Source organism: Heterostelium album, assembly GCF_000004825.1.
Source record: "Heterostelium album PN500 unplaced genomic scaffold PPL_contig14, whole genome shotgun sequence".
Taxonomy (NCBI): Eukaryota; Evosea; class Eumycetozoa; order Acytosteliales; family Acytosteliaceae; genus Heterostelium; species Heterostelium album.
The window spans coordinates 62,898-83,797 of NW_008805091.1; the positions used below are offsets into that span (position 1 = coordinate 62,898).

Genomic DNA, 20,900 nt, shown 5'->3' on the forward strand with positions numbered 1-20,900 from the left:
AATAATAATGAAATGACTTGTTGATTCAAAAGAGGGAAATTAATTAATTAATTAATATAATATACATTCAAAAAAATGCTAAAACGTGTATCAATTTTCAATATTATTATATGTAAATGAATAATAATTTAATGAATATTAATGATTTGGTTGGTCCATCTTTATTTTGCGATTAGTTTAAACTGTCAATATTTTTATTACTGAAAAAAGAGTGAAAACAACATATTGAGCAATATTGAAATGTTTGCAAAAAGTTATTAACTACTTTTGTAAAAAAATAAAAGTAAAACAAATTTTTTTAAGCAACTGTGCGATAATGATCAACAGATGTGATTTCGACCATGCTGTTTTGAAAACGAAATCAAACGTTTTTTTTTTTTTTTAATAAGAGATAGTCTAAATAAAGGAATATTTATATATGTAATATATTTTATAAATTTCTTAGTTTTATGATATAATTATCATTTAATAGATACAATAACTAGTATTTTGCAAATCTTGATAATTACAACAATACTAATAGTGATGTACATAAACCAAATAATCAATTCATTGAGAATTCACAGGTTAATCCTTTAATAGAAAAAGAAAAAAAAAAAAAGAATTTAAATCTAACTCATAGATGCTAACATAACTTTAGCGCTAATATCTGTATCTATTTTTATTATATTTATAAATATTTTTTTAAACTGTATATTTTTTATCTTTTTAACCTAGGTTATTGTCTATTTTTATCTATCTATCTATCTACATCTACTTATCTTTTTGTATTTATTTTATTTATTTTTTAAATATTTCTAAACCAATAGCAAAAAAAAAAAAAAAAACCTACAACCTAATTGTAATAGCTTTTACAAATAACAAAACTATAACAATTTTAAATCTTGAAAACAAAGCAGAGCATAGCAGTAGTACAATTTCAATATCTGTAGAAGTTAACTTAAAAACAAAACATCAACAAACAAAATACATTGCTCTTACTTTCCATTTTATTCAATAAACTGGATAGCCAATCAAACCAAAAAAAAAAGGTCTTTCTATTTGTTGAACACCCACCTTTATCTTTATTTCTCCTCCTCTTCCTCCTCACACAAAATAAGATTGAAAAATAAATTAACACAACAACAACAACGGGTTTAAACAATAAAAAAACACATTAAATAAAACACACACACACACATTAAGATTAACCACAACCACACTACCACAAGAATAGCAGCAGCTGGTAAACAAAGCAAAGTAGTCAGGCAAACTAACAAAAGTAGATCACATAGCTAAAGTAGAATATTATATTAAAGTTTGTGTACACTCAACAACAACAACAACAACACATCTCACTTTCTTGGCTATCCTATCGTATCCCTAGCATCACTATCACTACTATATCACTCCTACTATCATCCCTTTAACTTTATATAAATATATATAAATATATTAGTAAGTGTCACTTTTGTGTTGTTTTCATTATTTAATTTGGATTTAAAAACAAAAAAAAAAAAAGAAAAAAAGAAATTTTTTGATTAATTTAATATTCAACACCAAACACACACAACAACAAAACAAACTTTCAAAGTAACATTATTGTTTTTTATTAATTTAAATTAATTTTTTTTTTTTTTTTTTTTTTTTTTACAAATTAAAAATAATATTAAACTTATCATTTTCATTCATCATCATCACTACAATAACAAACATACATTATCAATAAAAATAACAGAAGCAACAACCAACCAACAACATCTTTGACCAAAAGTTGTGTATACATCAATCAATTACTTCATATTTTCTTCATATTTTTTTGTTTTTATATAAATTTAATATATTATATATATATCTATATATATTATTCACTCATCCACTCAAATCAAATTAAAAACCTTGCGCAAAAGCAAAGCAAAGCCAAGCAAAGCAAAAAATTAAAGCAAAGCAAAGCAAAGCTAAGCAAAGCTGAGCAATCAATCAAATCAATCACCAATCTTAATATATATTTTAGAATTCTTTGTTCTTTTTTGTTTATATTTTAAAAACTCTTTGTTTATTTTTAAGTTTATATATATTTTTATTTATTAATTAGTAATAATAATCCATCTTCATCTTGTTTGTTATTTTTTTTGTTTTCATTTTTCATTTTATTTTTATTTTTATCTATTTCAATCTATTTTTGACAACCAACAACAATAAAAACCAACCAAGAAATTTTAACCCTTCTGCCAAAAAATCATAGTGAGATCCACAATAACAACTTAATTAAAATTCAAATAATATTAATTGTTTTTTGTTTTTTTTGTTTTGGTTAATTTTTAATTTTCTCAGCTATTTCCCCCCCACTCACCTTATTTGCACCTGTGATTGGAAGTTTGGATATTAATATTTTTATCAAACAAATTTCAACAACTTTATTGTTTTAGTGAGAGAAAGAGAGAGAGAGAAAGAGTAACAGTTAACCTATAATAATAGTAGCAGTAGTAAAAGTAATAGTAGAATTTAGTAAAGTAAAGCCTAGAAGTAAACTACTAACAACAACAACAACAACAACAACAACAACAACAACAACAACAACAACAACAACAACAACAACAACAACAACAACAACAATAACAATAACATCACGACGACATTTTTAAATATATATATACATACATACACCTACATACAATACAGTATAATCTCAATAAATAAACGATACGAATAATTGTAAAGTAACCATCGCCCGGTTATCAATATACATACAACCAGAGAATAGATACATACACAGTTCAAACAAGCTAACAACTTTCAAACCAACCAACCAACCAACCAACCAAATTAAATTCATTTCTTTGTTATTTTAGTTGAGTTGGAGAAAGACTTACTGCTTTGTTGATTCATTCAAACAAAGACAGAAGATTCTATTCTCTATCGCTCAACCATAGCAGTCCCTAGAGGCAAATTTCAAAAATAGATCACCTTAAATTACTTTTCAACTCGATGATGAACTACGTCCTGAATAACAATAACCAACAACAACAACAGCAACAACAACAACAACAACAGAATTTGCAAAACGCCAATAACAATAATAACGCGAACAACGCCGGTGCCAGCGCCAATGGAAATAACACTATAAATAATAACAATAACAACAATCACCAACAACAACAACAACAACAAACAATAAATGTGAATATGAATAACAACAACAACAATAATTTAAATGTAAATAATAACAACAATATCAACCTCACTCATGTTGCTCAAGGAAGTTCAAACATCAGCACAAACAACACTGCCCATCCACTCGTCAAGGATCCAATGTCCGAGGATTTCAATGAACCAAGTAGAGGTTCAAAGACTGTTGAAATCTGTAACTTTACTTCCTTTAAAGAGAGTTTCTACACTCCTATATTCAACTTGTGTGGTGCTAATTGGTGAGTCATTCAATTCTTTAGACATATTTTATTTAAAAAACAAATTATTAACAATTACTTAATGTTTTAGGCGACTTTTAATATTCCCCGAAGGAAATAATAGTCCTGGAAATATATCGATATTCCTTGACTATTATGATATTGGAATTAATCCATTATACGAAAAGGAAGCCGGTTTAACATTAACTTTAATAAATCAACTTGATTCAAAGAAGAACGTCAAGAAATGTAAGTTATAATATAATCAATTGATTATATATTTAAATAATAATCATTCAAAGTACTAATTAATATTTTTATAATTTATAGCATCTAATCATAAATTCTCATTCAAAGGTGTGAATTGGGGATTTGTTAGTTTCTTAAATCTTCAGATATTGCTGAAACCAGAGAATGGATTCTTGATACAAGACAAGTTGAAAATTAAAGTTGAAATACAATCACCACTTACCATCGATAATTCAGATCCACTGTAAGTACCTAATCTAACTACAGTGAACAACAACAACAACAAAATGATTTGGATTGGATCCAATAGTTTAGTTTAGTTTAGAAAAGTTTAGTTTAGTTTCTAATTTGTTTGTTTTCTCCTTCTTTTTTTTTTCTTTTTTCTTTTTATTATTTTTTTCTCACTACCAATGATCTTTTAGTAATATAAAGCCATATGGTCGATTTTCATATAGCCTCACCAACTTTTCGCATCACTATGAAAACTTTTATTCGCCGACCTACTATGTGTGCGGATCCAACTGGCGAATCTACATATTCCCGAATGGATACTCCTCACCCAACTACTTCTCGGTCTATCTGGACCTTCTGGATGTAAAATTCAAACCTCTCATGATCAAGCATCTATTCTTTGCAATAGAGATTGTCAACCAGAAGAATCCAGAGAAGAACCTAAAGAAGTGGGTCGACCATGTATATGACGATAAGAATATGAATTTTGGATTCCCAAAGTTTGTACTCTTGTCAACCCTACTCAACCCCGACCTTGGATTCATCATTGACGATACCATAATCATCAACATTGAATTCACTGTAATGTCATCTAATTTTGTAGAACCATCACCAGAGTATGTTTATCTAAGTTTAACAATAACTTTAAAAATAATAATAATAATAATAATAATATTAACAACAACACAACTTGTTATTAGTTTTGAGATTGAATCAAATCTAGGTAATCCGGATTGTGGAAAATTCTCTTTCCACGCCAAAAAGAATCCAAATACTGATCTTATATTCTCGCCAACCTATCATATAGCCGGAAGTAACTGGCAACTTGTCAGCTATCCATTAGAGAATCTCACCGATTATTTCTCCATCTATTTGGATCTTGTAGATATCAAAACCAAACCACTCTTAAGAAAGCATATTTCTTTCGCCATTGAAATTGTAAATCAAAACAACCCTGCTAAGAACTTTAAGAAATGTAAATAATTCATTCCGTTTAGCCCGATTCTATTCTTTCCTTTTTACTTACATAACTCTTTGTAATTTTATACTCATCATCTAGACATCAGCAATATATATTCATATAATTCATTTAGTTGGTTATTCCAAAAGTTTATGAAGAACCAAACTTTGATGGACCATAAGCTCGGTTTCATCAAGAACGACATTATCATTATCAACGTTGAATTGATTGCAATTTCATCCGACTTTTTAAAACCAATTCCATTCAATCACGAACAATCCGTTGTGGAGGTACCACGACCCGTCACCTACAACTACAATTTTATTGATGAGAACACACAGAACAACAAACTTGAAGAGGTCTCTGGTAGTTTCTCCTATGACATTCAAAACTTCTCCACTCTTGAAAAGAGTTTCTACTCGCCCATATTCACTCTTAACAGCACCAGCTGGAGATTCTATATATTCCCCAAGGGTAACAGCGCTCAGAATTTCTTTTCTCTGTATTTAGATTACGTAGATCCCAAAGCGAAACCAAAGATAAGGCAATACATTTGTTTTGTCCTTGAAGTTGTAAATAAGAAAAATCCAACAAAATCTGAAAAGAAATGTAAGTTATTAAATTAATAATAATAATAATAATAATATTAACTTTTTTATCTCATCAGATTCATTCCATACATTCTGTTATAGTAGTGTTAATTGGGGATTCAAGAAGTTCATTTCTCTTGAGAATGTCAAAGATCCAACTGCTGGGTTCATTGATAACGATACAATCACTGTCAAAGTTACAATATTTTTCTTGGCTCAAAGTAACTTGGACACTAACCAGTAAGTTGATTTTGAAATTAACATATTTAAAATGATTTAATTATTAACAATTTTATTATTATTAGTTTGCTTTCTTATTCACATGAAAAGTCAAAACATATTCAGTTATATAGTAATAATAAAGATGAGACTATCACTACAGAGACTCTGAAGAAACAGAAAGCAGAGGAAGAAGCCTACTACTATCATACGATCAAGTTGACAATGGATTCAGATTTTGAAAAGGGTTCATCGTTTGACTTGCTCGACTTCTCTAATCATCAGCCCATAAAGATTAGAAAGACCTCGACCTTGCTAGAGTTGAAGCTTCAGATTCAAATGATCTATGGCATTTCATTTGAGCGTCAGAGAATTTGGTTCTGGGATCAAACACAGAATCAAACGAAACCTTCAAAGATCAGCAGATGTCCAATCATTCTCGATGATGAAGATATCTTCAATCAATACACCACTCACTATGGTCAGGTTGAAATGAGATTCCATTTGGAAGTATCAAATTCACCATTACCAAATGTAAGTAAAACCAATTCCATTGTATATATAAATAACAATAGTTATACTAATGATTTTATTATTATTATTTATTTTAGGATAAGAATCTATTCTTTGATCCAATTCAAACAGATAATGCTTTGGTATTCTTCAAGTATTATGATCCAAATAAGCAGTCGATAGAGTACATTACCTCTAAAGTTTGTCCTACCAACTATCCAATTTCCTATTTGATACCATTCTTGAATCAAAAGCTTGGTTTTCACCCAAATACACCACTCCTACTCTTTGGTGAGCTTTCTTTAAATCTTATTTATCAATTGGATCCAAATCGTACTCTTAAATCGTTTGAAGTCAATCATGGTGATATTATTTATTGTCAGCAAATTCAACTTTTAAGGTAAGTTATTTAAATATACAAATCAAAACATATTTATAACAATTAACATTTATAACTTATTTTATTTTAATTAAAAACCAACAGAGGAAAAGCACAATTACCATTTGTTCCAGATTATTTCAATTTTATTTTCAACAAGATTATTGTTACATTCCAGCTTACTAACTATAAGAATTTGAATAATGAAAATCCACTCACTTTCAAGTTGGAGATTCTAAAAGGAATGAAACATGCAGATATCGTTAGACGTATAGCAGAGTTAATACAGACATTCCCACAGAATATTAATCTCTACTCTTCGCCCAACAATCAATCTTATTCTATCAGTAACCTCAAACTTATCGTTCCAAGCGATAAACCAATCTACGATATGCTCAACGCGCAACAAAGAAAATTGGATCTAATCCACATTGAAGTTAAGGAGACCTATCTTCCAATTAATTATCTTTCAAAGCTTGATCCAAACAAAATATTCCATTATCTAGAACCTTATTTATCGCCAAGATCCTTGAAACAAAAAAAAAAAAAAAAAAAAAAAGAAAATTAACATTTTTTTATCAAAAAAATAAAATAAAATAAAAAAATTTAACTTTTAAAAATGCTTTTGGAGTCTAAGTCCTTTATTGTTAAAATATATATTAATTTTATTCTATATCACTTAAAATTTGTTGTTACTTTCATCACTATCGTAGTCAGAATTTCTCGATAACAAAAATTATCAAACAAATTCTTTTTACACAGATATTTAAGGAAATGATGAAAAAAGATTTTTATTTTTTGTAAAACATTAAAATAAATTTTATTTAAATACATGTGATATTTATTTTAGTGCAAAAGACAATTGTGATTTTTTAGTCTTGGAAATAAAAGAAAATGAAAATCACTATTTATTTTTGTAAGATCTGCAAAAAAATGATATTTTATAAAATTATCTCATTTTTACACTTTTTTGTTAAACCCAAACCTATTTTATTTTAGGGTGCCATCTTAATACCAAAACAAAGATTTTTAGTAATTTCTAATTCAAATAAAAAACATATTTTTGTCTTGGAAAAATATCTTGTTTTTTACACTATTTATAAAATGATAAATCATAAAAACTAAAACAAATTCATCTTCATCCAGTACCATCAAATACAAAGATGAACCAAAAATTATTTATTTATTTTATATTATTAGTATTATCCTTTTCTTCTCTTAAAAAAGCAGATGGTAAAGATACAAATTATTTATTAATAAAATCTAGATTTAAATCTTAAAAAATTAATTTCTTTTTTTTTATTAAATTTATTATAGCAGCAGAACCACTTTCTAGACCAACAGCAGATTTGTTAAATTCCACAGCCACTACTCTGACAATTCTTGTTAATTCCACAGGAGGAACACCTAACGTTGCCACTCTCTATAATGTTACTACTTATGGAAAGATCTATTGTACTTCAACATCCAATATTTGTAAAATCATCGGATTGGAGCCATCAACTTTAGTTATTCTCACAGTCACTGCTACCAACAGTGGTCAAATACAAATTGGTAGTGGAGCATTCAGAACTTTGAGTGCCTATACCATAGTTTCACTCAATTCCTATGACCTTTCTCTGCCGAATATCAATGTTTTAAATCTACTCTACCACACTCTATGGGAAGTTCCAGGATTGGTGACCTATACCATGAGAGTCAACGATACAATAATACCGCTTTGCACCTCAGTATCCAACCCAGGTTTCTGCTACCAATATCCTAAACCATCGGATAAAGGATATTTTCAAATCATCAATTTGCAACCGAGTACCATTTACCTTGTTAATATCACCGGTGATAGCGAAGGAACTGTTAGTTCAAAGTCAAAGATTTTCCAGACATTGGAGCCAATCAAAGTGACTTTTATTTATTCTCAAAAAGAAACCAATCATAGTCTTGAAGTTGGTTACAGTACCAACTTTCCTCGTTTCAGTAGTGACATTCGTTTTACAGTATTTTTAAATAACAGCGTGGTTGTTCCATGTTCAAATTTTGTAAATACAACATGTTTAATTGACAACTTGACACGTGAAACTGCCTATGAAGTAAAGGTCGTTGCCACTCTACAGAATACCGAGAGTACATTGTCTGACGTTTTCCTAACAACACCAAATCCAGTTGTTATCATTTCATATGCTGAGTTTAGTAAAACAACCAAGTTAATCAATGTAACCTATGATGCCACCCATCAATATGAAAATATAGTAAAGACCTATAGTCTATCATTGAATGGAAATGCAGTCCAAGGTTGCCAGCAGATTAAACAAAATTATTGTACAATCGGTGTATTACCAAATACCACATACTATGTACAACTAACAGCTTTTGCAGATGGAACCAACGCCACTCAAAATGAATATGTTACAACTTATCCATCGGTTACAGAACCAATTATCTATGTAACCACTGCCAATAAGTCATTGTGGATTCAATTTAAATCTGATAATGGGGTTCCATTGCAGTCACTCTACAATGTATCGGTAGATGGCGTTCTTGTTCCCTCATGTATCAATACTAATCTTAGGGAATGCTGGTACCCAGGATATATAGTTACAAACATGTACAAAATTGATGTTAGTGTTTCCAATGATGGAACTTTAAAGAGCTCATCAACTAAATTCAGTCCAACCAGTGCCAATATTTCAAGTAAGTATTTTATTTTGAAACTATGTATTTGTTTTTAAAAGTCTAACAAATTTTTTTGAACAACCATATAGCAACAGGATTAAATGAAGGTTCAAAGTTGAAACAATTTTCATATGCAATCTTTGTATTATTATTAATATTACAATTTTTATTATAAATAAAAGTTCTTTTAATATATATACTGTCATATAAATGATTTAATAATAAATTTACTTGTATCTAATTCATATTTCTCTCCAATGTATGAGCCATATCATAAATCGAACCAATGCCTAAATCCTAATTTAAGATCATCTAAAGGTTGATGTGAATCAAAATCGCCAATATCAATACCAGGAATATTGAACTTGTAACTATCATTTTTAATGTTGAACATCAATGTCGACTTTGAATGTTCCTGTAACAATATTATCAATGAAACTATTGACTTGCAAACTATCTATTAATACTTCCAAAGTGATTGGTCTATATCTATAAGGTGGTGGTTCTACAACTACATTTGAATAAATTTAAAATTCTTTAGTATTTATTAATGATTATGATGAGGGAAAATAAAAAGAAAAATTATAAAGTTAATAATATTTTTGAGTTGTTCATTAGGTGCTATCTATCTATACAAACATAAAAGGAAATTTATATTTATTTATTTTTTTCAATCCTTAGCCTTCAAGACGAAATTAATGAATTGATTTGTTTCTTTAACGTATTGTAATAATACGACTTTCTTTTTTCAAATTAAACAAATTTAAATATGATTGGTTTTGTTATGTGTTGGTGTTAGTTGTTGATGTTGCTTCTCTATCACTATCACTTTCACTGAAATGTTTGCGAGTTGTTTTTTGTTTGTTTTATTTCATTTTATTTTTATTCTTTTGTTTATTTGTTGTTGCTATATGGTATGGAGATGCACGCGCTCTGCTAATCCCATACACCGAATACAGTTTCCAAAAATTCTCTAATATGTTTGTAATAGTTTGGTTGCATCATTAAATTCATGTGTTGTCCCTTTTCATATATAATCATTTTCTTTCTACATTGATCGGCGAGCTCTTCCAACTTTAGCATATGAGTGGATGGCACCAACTCGTCTTTCTTTCCAGACAAGAAAAGTGTTGGAGTTTTAATATTTCTGATCAATTCAAACGATGACCATTTGTTCTTACAAAGCAATTTAAATACTTTCAACTGTGGTAATACTACATCTACCATATCTGGAATCGACAAGAATGTATTCTCCAATATATTTGCTTTTATCTTTTTTAAATATTAATAATAAATTAATAAATTAATGAATAAGTTTATAATATTGTATTTTGTTTTTTTATAAACTTACAATAGCTGGATATCTTGATGAAGCATCGACAGCTACGGCACCACCAAGTGATCTTCCAAATACAAATATTCTATCGTGGTCAATCGATTCATCGGATAAAAGAAACTCCATCGATACGTCAACATCTAACTTTATACCGTGCTCGGTTGGTACACCTTGACTCTTTCCATAGCCTCTATAGGATATGATCAAAACATTACATCTAACAATATCATACAAATGTCTTATATTTGGTAATCTATGACTTAGATCTATATATAATGTACAGAATGATTAGTCTGTGAATGATAAAGTAACCGATACTTTAGATTGCGAGTATAGTATATACATACTTCCAGCATTTGAATGACAGAATAACATTGTAGGTGCATTCTTTGGTTGTGGTTGTTTAAAAAACCAAGTCTGTATCTTTGTACCGTCTTTTGCAGTCAATATATTCTCTTCAAAGTTGTCTGATGTGAAACCATAGTCTGTCGGATTGAGGAAATGCGATGTATCTGGGAAATAGATCAACTTTTCTTGACCAATATACACTAAAGACAGCAATCCCACTACACCTGCACCAACTATAAGACCTCCCCTGTTAATTGTTATTATAATATACAAACAAAACGATATAATTAAACATAAAAATATAAATAATAATGATTTCATGTTTTTTAATAATAATAATAATAATTAATTAAAAGAAATAACAACGATAATAATAATAATTAGTTTTCTGTTTAATGTTTTTTGATGATCATATATTTAAAATAAAAAAAGATAAAATAAAAGTAAAGTAATAGTAAAACAGTTGTTTTATAAAATGGATGATGTATTACCAATAAACAGTTGAAATTATTGAATATAACATAGTTATAATCAACTAAGTAAATGCGTGCTAAAATAGAATATTAACTATATCTTTTATATTATTATTGTTATAAATTAATTGAAAAAAAAAAAAAAAGGGATGTGTTGATTTTTTTTTTTTTTTTTTTTTTTTTGCAAAAATCATCAAAAACCAAAACTCATTGATTAAGATATGTCAACATCTGAGAACAAATATGGAATCGATGATGGCAGATCTTAAAAAAAAGGTATAAATAAAATAAAAAGATTATTTTATTTTATTTTTTGATTGGTAATTTATTTTTATTTATTTTTATTAAGTCGAAATATACAATAATATTGTTCAAAGAGGGAAAAACAAACAATATTAAAATGGCTGGGGGTGGTTGTGTTAGAGGAGATTGTTTGGCAAAGACAGTCCCACCAGTTAATCGTTAATGTGATGGGACAATTGTCAAACAGGATTTGAGGCGATTAGTGGATAAGAGTCCACTGTTTTTTCTTTCAAAAAGTATGGATGATAAGATAGAGCCAAAGTGTCAAAGTGTCGGGATCTATCAACTTCCAAAGTAAACAGGTTTGGTTTTACAACTGAGGTTGGTCACAAACCATCTCCAGTGTGATGTTTTGCGCAATCTTCATGGAGGAGTGAATGGTGTTACAGCAGTAAGATGTATTGAGTTGTTCGAACAGTTGAAAGTACAAGATATATATAAAAAAATTTTGTAAAGTGTAAGATGATGGACGATGCCACACAATGAAACAAAAAAAAAACAAAAAAAAAAAAAAATAATATTTTGTTTTGTTTCGTATAAATGTGGTTTGTGTGATGTTGATGGGGTTGTTTGAATTTGATTGATGTTGGATGATGATGATGATGATGAATGAATGTTAAATAATGATTACAGGTTTGGTTTGTTTTTGAAGTTAAATCAACTAGTTGAGAATAGAGAGAACCTTCATGGTCTCTTTTGGTTGGATAACAGGATTCGGTTGGTTCATAGTTTCTCTCTTTAGATTCTTGGCATAGTGCAAACCACAGGCATTGCACAATGATTTGGTACCATCTGGACCTTTTCTCCACTCCGGAGTATCAGTTGTATTGCAATTCTTGCAAACATTATTAAGCAACATTGTAGCTTCTCTTCTCTTTTTCTAAAAAGTTAAACACCAATATAAGTATTTTGATATTATAAAATTTTAATATTATTATTTTAAAACTTACTCTCTTTTCAGCATTTCTATCGGATTCCTTCTTCTTTTTCTTTAATCTCTCATCATTCTTTAGATTGTTTGCTTTTTCATTCATGAAATTAAGAAGATTACCGAGATTCTCATACTCTTTCTGTAGAGCATTGACAGAGTCAACCAAAGTGAATTCGGATTTAGAAGCTTGCTTGGAAATCTTGGTCAAATCTTGTGATAAATCTTTTGTCTAAATAAGATGATGATGATGATTAATAATCAAATTATAATGTTAATGATGTTTTTGTTGAATAGTTGGTTACCTTTTTCCATGCCTCTCTTAGCGAGTCGTAGTCGGCTTGTGCGTCACATCCGTGATTCAAACTGAAACCTGGAATGGAAGAGTGAAGTGGAATAGAACCGCATGATGAAGAGTTGCTCAGCTTGTTTGATTTCATTTCGGATGACCCGGTGAAAGTGTAGAGTTCTACAGAGCCACTGCTACTGTTGGGATGCGAAGAGTCAATTGGTGAGCTTGGTTGTTGATCTAAAGAGGGTGAGGAGTTATCGGATGAGAATGAAGGACTTGTACCACCATTGGTATTGGTGTCGGAATTCAATTCACCGGTGCTTAGCGAGTCGGTTGTTGCAAATACCTTGGGTGTCGAAGCCGAGGACATTGACATTGACTTTTGATGATGAATATTTGAGAGAGAAGATCTTGCTTTATGAATAGATGACAATGATAATGCTGCATTTAACATTGGTTGTTGTTGTTGTAGTTGCTGTTGCTGTTGTTGTTGTTGATTCATCATCAAATTATTATTGTAATAATTTAGAGGTTGAGAGGATTGATATACCAAATGGTAATCTTGTTGTTGTTGTTGTTGTTGTAGCTGTTGTTGCTGTTGTTGTTGGTAGATATATGGATTGCCACTATGTAATTGGGTAGGTGGTTGCTGGTAATCATTTGGTATATAATGACTGGTGGATTGTGAGGTGGGTGGTAAAACATCACATAGATTCGAGAAATGATCGGCCACCACTCTGGGATTTTTCATTAAGAAATGATTGTTATTCATTCTTTTTTGTTTGATGTGTTGTGTTTTTTGATTGTTTTTGTTTCTACAAATAAGGACTTAAACTGGCTATAATTTGATTGAATTAGAGTAGTAGTAGTATTAATATCAATGTTGTTTATTTTCGGGGAGTGTATTGATCAATATTGTAAGATTAAAATAATGATAATAATATTATAATAATATTAATGTCTAAGTTTGATGATATTTTTGATCGTTATACTATTCCTATTACTATTGTTATTTATAATAATAACCAATAATTAATGGTTGATGATTGTAGTTGGTTGGTATAGTAATTTGAATTACTATCAATTCACAAAGTCCCGATATAGATAAAAGAATTTATTGATTGCAATAAAGTGTGACAACCACAATTATAATTGTTTGATAGATGGAAAACAAAACAAAACAAACTGATCAATTGTTTGTATATTGATCTACCAATGTGCGTGGTTATATCAATGATTAGAATAGAATAGATTGTTGTGTTGAACAAAACCAAAAGAAGAAGAAGAAGAAAGAAGGTGGTGTGGTGGATGTGGTGATGTATTATTTTATTTATGGACAACTAAAATTATATTTTCCAATACCACAAAAATCAAATCCGTTGGAATTTTATTTTATGTTGTGTTGAGTTTATTTTATTTTATTGTGTGTTATGTTATATTATCTATTATTATTAAAGTATGATAAGATGATGATGATAATAATGATGATGATGATGATAATAATAATGATGAATATTGAAATCCATTGAAAAAATTATAAGGAAAAATGAAAATGTTTGAAAATGAAATGGTGTGTTTGTGTGTTGTTAATATTTTGTTTGAATTTGAAACTGTTGTATTTGAAGATCTATTGGGTGTATCATTATGATAGAAATCAAAAGCTATTTTTATATTTATAATTTTTATTCTGATCGGGGTGATGATAACCTCTTAAAAAGAATCTAATTGGTTGAGCGATAGATAAATTTACTATGGAACATTATCGATTATTTATCGATACTATAGTAATGTAAGAGTGGAAGTGGTGAGTTTGATTTGTTAAAGCCTTCTTACTCTTGTAAAATAACACGTTGGTAATTCAAGATTTGTCTCTACTAATACTAATCTACTGGTACTGCTGTTTTACTATTACTATTCCAGTGTTTAATACAGATTCTACTACTTTTACTATTAATATTGATATTACTACTTTTTTATAATATGATTGATATTGGATTTTGTATTGAGATTTGAAATCAAACTAAATTTGTTTTGTTGGGATTGTATTGATGTGTTTGGTTTGAAGTAGAGTGGAGTAGAGTTGAGTTGAGTTGAATTGAATTTACTTTCTTTCTCAATGAGAAAATACTAGATGATTAAATTGAACTCTGGTTGATGTTTATATTGCAGGATATTATAGAAAGTTGAGCTCATTTAAGTGATAGGATATCTTATATAAATTATATAAAATAATAATAATAACTATTTTATTATTAGATATGCAAAATAAATTAAATTAAATTTAAATTAAAATAATATATTAATTTTCAAACTTTAAGACAAGATATTAAAATATTCGTTTTTTTTTTGTTTTAATTATATTATAAATTATATAATATCATAAATCTATTAACTAACTAAAATCAACTTGACAAACTAACCAATTGAATAAATTTGATTGTTCGATGACTGTGTTGTGATGATATTATAATGATTAACTCTTTGATTGATTGATTGGATAATTGATTTTTAATTTTGGTGATGATTCGACTTTTTGGTAAAATAATAATAATAATAAGATTAAATATTTAGATGATGATGATGATGTTAATACGTCTCTAACTAAATAAATAAATTACAAATAAAATAAAATAAAAGTAACAGATGAAAGTTAAAGTTTTGTTGGTTATTTATATTCTATTATTTTATTTATTTATTTATTAGTGTGTGTTTGTGTGTTTGAAATAAAGTGTGGGTACAGGTGTTGGTTGATGATGGTTGTTATCTAATTTGTTTGAAAATTTATTTGGTGGTGTTGTTTTTGAAAAATTTGAATTTTTGCAATTTAATTTTAAAAATTAAAAAAAAAATTTGTTGATTGTTTTCTTAAAATGGAATGATACCGTACGGTGGGGGTATCTGTCAATCGAGAATGATAAAACAATTTGAAAAAACAAAAAAAAAAACAACCTATTGGTGAGGTGTGGTTTGAATAAAATTCTCGATTTTTGTTAGAATCAAAGAGAATGAGGGGTGTTAGTTTTTCAAGTTTGTTCTTCCAAGCAACCAAAAGTCAAAATAGATCAGACCTAAGAATTAAAAACTAGTTGTTGTAGTTGTTTTTCTCTAAAATAAACCTAAAAACAACACCCCTACCCCTATACTACTGTAACTTAACCCCACCACCCAGCCACCTAACAAATCATCGATGATTTTCTTTCTTATCATCATTGATAAGAGAGAGGTGTGTTTTTCTTTTTTGCCTTCTCTTGTCAATAATATCATATTAGGCAGTGATGTGTTTATTAGTTCTGTTCTCACCCCTATTTGGAACCACATCTAATGTTTTATTGTCAGAAATGCCCTGATACCTTTTTATGTAGTTTTGCTGTTGTTTTTTGCTTTTCTTTAAACTTGTCATATATATTTTTGTTGTGATTCACAATATATGATGTTGTTGATACATTAAAATATCAGAATATTATTAATATCAATTAAAAAGGTAATATATAAATATATATTTTAATTGGTAGTAAAAGTAATAGCTATCTCCCTTCTTTGCACCCCTATTTTCACCATTACCCACCATTCAAACCATTGAATATGCACCCCTATTTTCACCCACCAACAAACCCTTATATCAAAAAAAAACCAAATATTATTATTACTGAAACTATTTGCATCTAGATGTTATAACAAAAGTGGTATAACAAACAAACACCCCTGGGGAATAAATATGAAAAGTTAGTTCAACTTCCTATCCACCCAAATGGTAATAATATATAAATATGTACTTATTTATTTTTAGGTTTTGTTTTTTCTTTCCATTTTTAGTTGATCGTGTCTATATTGATTCAATATATAACACTATTGCTAAATATGTTAAGATCTTGCCAAATAAGCATTTTAAAATGAATCATTTAAATAATCGAATCGGTAGTTACTGGATGTAAGAACAGATCAACAATGGATGATACGTTCATTATCACCATCATCTTATCATCATAACTTGTATATGTGAGTTGCAATAGAGAGAGAGAGAGAGAAATAATAATAATATTTTATTGATTGGTTCAATTTATAAATAATGAATGCACATTGTTAGTTAAGAAATCACACCAATGTAGTCGCTATTCATCTAGTTTTGCTTATTTGTTGTTTTTAGTTAATTTGTATTTTATGTTTTTATCTCTTTTCAGTGCCCAATGGTGAATGACCAATCATCTTATTACACTCACAAAGTTACTTTAAATAGAAAGTTAATATCCGATGATGTTGATAGGGTGTTGTCATCGTACTTTTATGCATCATAATATCTATAACCACACATCATAACCACCTTTTATAATTGAAATAATAAAATTAGAAAAAAAAAATAATAAATATTGTTGTGATCAATATTTGCATCTCATACATATTGTGTTGTGTTGTGTCAAACAACACCACCCAAACCTTTTCAATTTTATATACTTGTATCTGATCGTGTAGAAAATTTTAGTAAAGAAGAAAGTAAGAAAGTAGTAAACGAAGTATGGAACGAAGTAGATCTGTAACAATTGTTCAAAATTGAGTAAACACAATCATGTAACCATTAAATGATTAAAGTATCCATCATCCATCCACCAGCATTACCATCATCCTAATCCTTAATCCAAAAAAATAAATCAATTTATCCCTCAAACAAAAAAAAAAGTGAAAAGAAAAATAAGAGTTGAGTGGTTAGATAGATTGATAGGTGTGTCATGATCAATAGATTATTTGTTTTGATCTTTTTATTTAAATTACAATTTTTTGCGAACTGACAATCATCATTCTAGGGTTGGTGGTTATCAACCAGGATTACGAAGTGGTTTATTTTTTGCTTCAAATTGATAGGGTGGTTACTGAATTTTGTACAAATTAATTATAAGTGGGCTTGTGATATTCTTTATTCTAATCTTCAGACCAAAAAGGAACGGTCAAGGTTCAATTCATTGTTTTTGCAGTTTGTTCGACATACGTGGCTCAAATCAATTAAATCCCAGTTTAAGGACTGTCACCAAAATTGTAAAAAAAAAAATCGGACCAAGTGTCAAACTTTTTATTTTATTTTTTTTGGAATCGATCGTGATTAACAGAACCAAAGTGTCAATCGTTAAAAAAAAAAAAAACTAAATGAATTTAATTATTTATTTTATTTTTTTCTTAGAATGTTTCTTTGATAAAAATTTTCCACTAAAGTTATATCTATCTTTTGTTATCTGTTCAACAATATTAAAGATCTCAAAGAAAACTATTATGAATTAGAATAGATGTTGAAGCACAATAAAAAAAAAAAAAAAAAAATAAGATAGTTCAAAAATAAGAGATATTATTATTAGTATTAAATATTTTTATCATTACAACAATTATTTATTTTATTTGTTTTTTTTTTTTTTTTTTTTGCGAATAGTGTTATAGACACATAATTTACATTGAGATAATTTATGATGGTTGTTTTTGTAAAGTGGAGGAGGGAGTTTTTTACTATTTTTTTGTTTTTAATTATTTAATACAGATCCCTCATGCAAGGAACGAGTTGTTAACAGTATGAATGATATTAAGTTATTGTTGGTTAATAAATAGGTGAATGGGCGCGTTTGATTAAATACAGTTTGTTGGTGTTATTGGTGGTGTGAATATAATAAATTGTAAAGATATTAGTTCTCCAACAGTGAAGATACATTCATTGATTGGCATGATGTCGATTCACTTGGATTTTGTTGAGAATTCTTTACCGATTCTTTCTTTATATTTTTAGCGTAATGTAAACCACAAGCATTACATAATCTATAGATTTATAATAATAAAAAGATTAGTTAGTTATACTGATACAAAAATACATTTTTATTATAATAATCATACGTTTTATGACCTCCAGGTCCTTTTCTCCACTCTGGAGTCTCCATTGTGCCACAGAAGAAACAGTAGTTACCTTTGCTCTTTGGAGTTGTAACATAGGTACGCTATTTTTAGGTTCGAGATGTTTATTTTATTAGTAAAAACATTTTTTGTTTGAAAAAAAAAAGTTTTGATGATTGTGTGGGTGTGTAAGTGTGTTGTGGGTGAAAAATAACCACTCTGATATTATTTTTTAGATCGACTTGATTATAATAATTTTGGAATAATAATATGTTGTATTGAATGTTAAGTGTTAATTAATTAATTACCTTGATACCCAATAGATCCTTTTGAAGTTTTTCAGCTTTGGTGGCTCTCTTCTTTCTGGCTCTGGTTTGTGGTGGTAAACTGTTTGAAATTAAATAGAAAAAGGTTAGAATCAAAATGATATGATACGATATGATATGATTGATTAATTGATTGATAGAATTGTAATTTTGAACTTACGATTTATAAATATTGTTGGTGATCTCAATCTCTTTAACAGTGTTGGTGATTTCACTGAGTTTGGCGTTGAGTGTTTCAATTTGACTAAATTCTTTGGTCTTGAGAGTTTCAAAGATAAAGTGGTTGAATTCGTTAGCGTAGTACTCTAGCTTCTTCCATTGTTGTTCAGCTTGCTTTGGATATTGTGGCTCACCGTTTCTATCGTTGGTTGCACCCCTTGGAGTGGAGCATGGAGTGGACGATGGAGACGATGGGTACGATGAACAACCACTGCCAGTGTTTCTTGGTGATTCTGGCAGACTGGAGCACGAGGACGATGGTGAGAGAATTGTGGGTGAAGCCTCAGCCATGGATTTCTGTGGAGTTCTACTTGAAGCGCTAGTTGGGGTAGTTTCTCCTGGAGTCGATGGAACGGAGCTCGAGTATTTGGGAGAGATGGTGAATGTTGAGTCGAAATCTGGTTTACATTGTTTGAGGTTTAGCAGTGGAATCAATGCCCTTTCGAAAACTGGTGACATTGGTAACTGACTTGGTGAACTACTATTACAATTGTTATAACTACTATTATGGGGAGACATTGTTGGTGATACCAAGTTAATATTACTATTATTATTGTTGTTATTGCTATTATTATTATTAGTATTATTGTTATTGTTGTTGATGTTTAGTTTTACAAATGGAGTAGAATTTATAATTGGATTTGGAATGGGTGATGATGTTGATGATTGTCTATGATAACTATTGATGGATGAAGTACTATTTACAATACTGGCACGTGGAGAAGCTTTAAGAGGAATTGGATGTGAAGTTTTAATTGAATGTTGTTGTTGTTGATGTTGGTGATGATTACTATTACTATTAATATTGTTATTACTGTTGTTGGTAGAGTAGAAATAATGTTGTTGACTTGATTGTGGTTGTGGTAAAGAGGAGAATGGAAGTGGTGAGAATGAGTAGTTGCTACTGATACTACTATTTCCAATGCTACTAGATGATGACGATCGTTCCAGAGAGATCGGTTGGAAGCTGTTTGCACCAATCATTTGTTGCTTGAAGTTGTTGTTGGCGAGCGAAGTGGAAGATGGAGGCGATCGGTAATAGCCTTCCTCTATCAGTATATGATGCGAGGGACTCTGTTCTCTTGGCGAATGATCAAAGAACAGAAAAGGTGGTGGTGTATTTGGTACAGAATGGAAATTCGACATTTGATTACAAAATAATTTTAAAAAAGACTTTTAAAAGATGATGATTTTTTTAGTTAAATAATAATAATAATAAAATAATAATATAATTAAAATATTTTCAAGATTTGATTGGTATGTGTGTGAAAGTTTTTAAAAAGAAAAAAAATTGTGTAGATACTGTGTGGTGGTAGTGTGTGTTTGTTTTTAGGGTGATGTGGTGAAAGGCGAGGTTTTGATTTGATTTTTTTAATTTGCAGATATGTGTGTGGTAACTAGTTCTTAATGATATATATAATAATATATAAAAAAACTATAAAATAGTTATTATTTGTTTACAATGGTTATAAGTTTAAAGTAATTATTTAGTTATAAATATTATAGTTATTTGTTTTTATGTTTTAGTGTTTGAATGTTGGTTTGATTTTGAAGAGTTACTTTTATAAACAATTTAGATATGGATAGGTAATGATCGGTTTGGCGGTTGGTTGTTGGA

At 29.0% G+C, this 20,900-nt stretch overlaps 4 protein-coding genes across 4 annotated transcripts; 1 reads left to right on the forward strand and 3 right to left on the reverse strand.

The window, feature by feature from the left end:
- Window positions 1-75: 75 nt before the first annotated feature.
- On the forward strand, window positions 76-9,373 carry PPL_06147 (uncharacterized protein; the record flags this gene model as incomplete). Its single annotated transcript, XM_020577010.1, has 18 exons — window positions 76-112; window positions 1,299-1,356; window positions 2,075-2,097; window positions 2,942-3,407; window positions 3,478-3,635; window positions 3,717-3,879; window positions 4,068-4,229; window positions 4,568-4,780; window positions 4,961-5,301; window positions 5,338-5,436; window positions 5,495-5,657; window positions 5,723-6,170; window positions 6,248-6,549; window positions 6,634-7,002; window positions 7,379-7,444; window positions 7,675-7,727; window positions 7,846-9,216; window positions 9,288-9,373. 18 exons carry the CDS (start codon window positions 76-78, stop codon window positions 9,371-9,373), a joined length of 4,578 nt encoding a protein of 1,525 aa, XP_020433030.1.
- Window positions 9,374-9,578: 205 nt separating this feature from the next.
- PPL_06148 (alpha/beta hydrolase) lies at window positions 9,579-11,405 on the reverse strand (the record flags this gene model as incomplete). The annotated part of the gene is made up of 5 exons (XM_020577011.1): window positions 9,579-9,709; window positions 10,149-10,470; window positions 10,550-10,800; window positions 10,882-11,129; window positions 11,374-11,405. The coding sequence occupies 5 exons, from the start codon at window positions 11,403-11,405 to the stop codon at window positions 9,579-9,581; spliced, it is 984 nt and encodes a 327-aa protein (XP_020433031.1).
- Window positions 11,406-12,319: 914 nt separating this feature from the next.
- Window positions 12,320-13,650, reverse strand: PPL_06149 (GATA-type transcription factor; the record flags this gene model as incomplete). Its single annotated transcript, XM_020577012.1, has 3 exons — window positions 12,320-12,538; window positions 12,609-12,818; window positions 12,892-13,650. 3 exons carry the CDS (start codon window positions 13,648-13,650, stop codon window positions 12,320-12,322), a joined length of 1,188 nt encoding a protein of 395 aa, XP_020433032.1.
- A 1,701-nt stretch (window positions 13,651-15,351) lies between these two features.
- gtaC (GATA-type transcription factor) lies at window positions 15,352-20,428 on the reverse strand (the record flags this gene model as incomplete). The annotated part of the gene is made up of 6 exons (XM_020577013.1): window positions 15,352-15,479; window positions 15,962-15,983; window positions 18,560-18,665; window positions 18,741-18,841; window positions 19,046-19,124; window positions 19,224-20,428. 6 exons carry the CDS (start codon window positions 20,426-20,428, stop codon window positions 15,352-15,354), a joined length of 1,641 nt encoding a protein of 546 aa, XP_020433033.1.
- Between the last annotated feature and the right edge of the window lie 472 nt (window positions 20,429-20,900).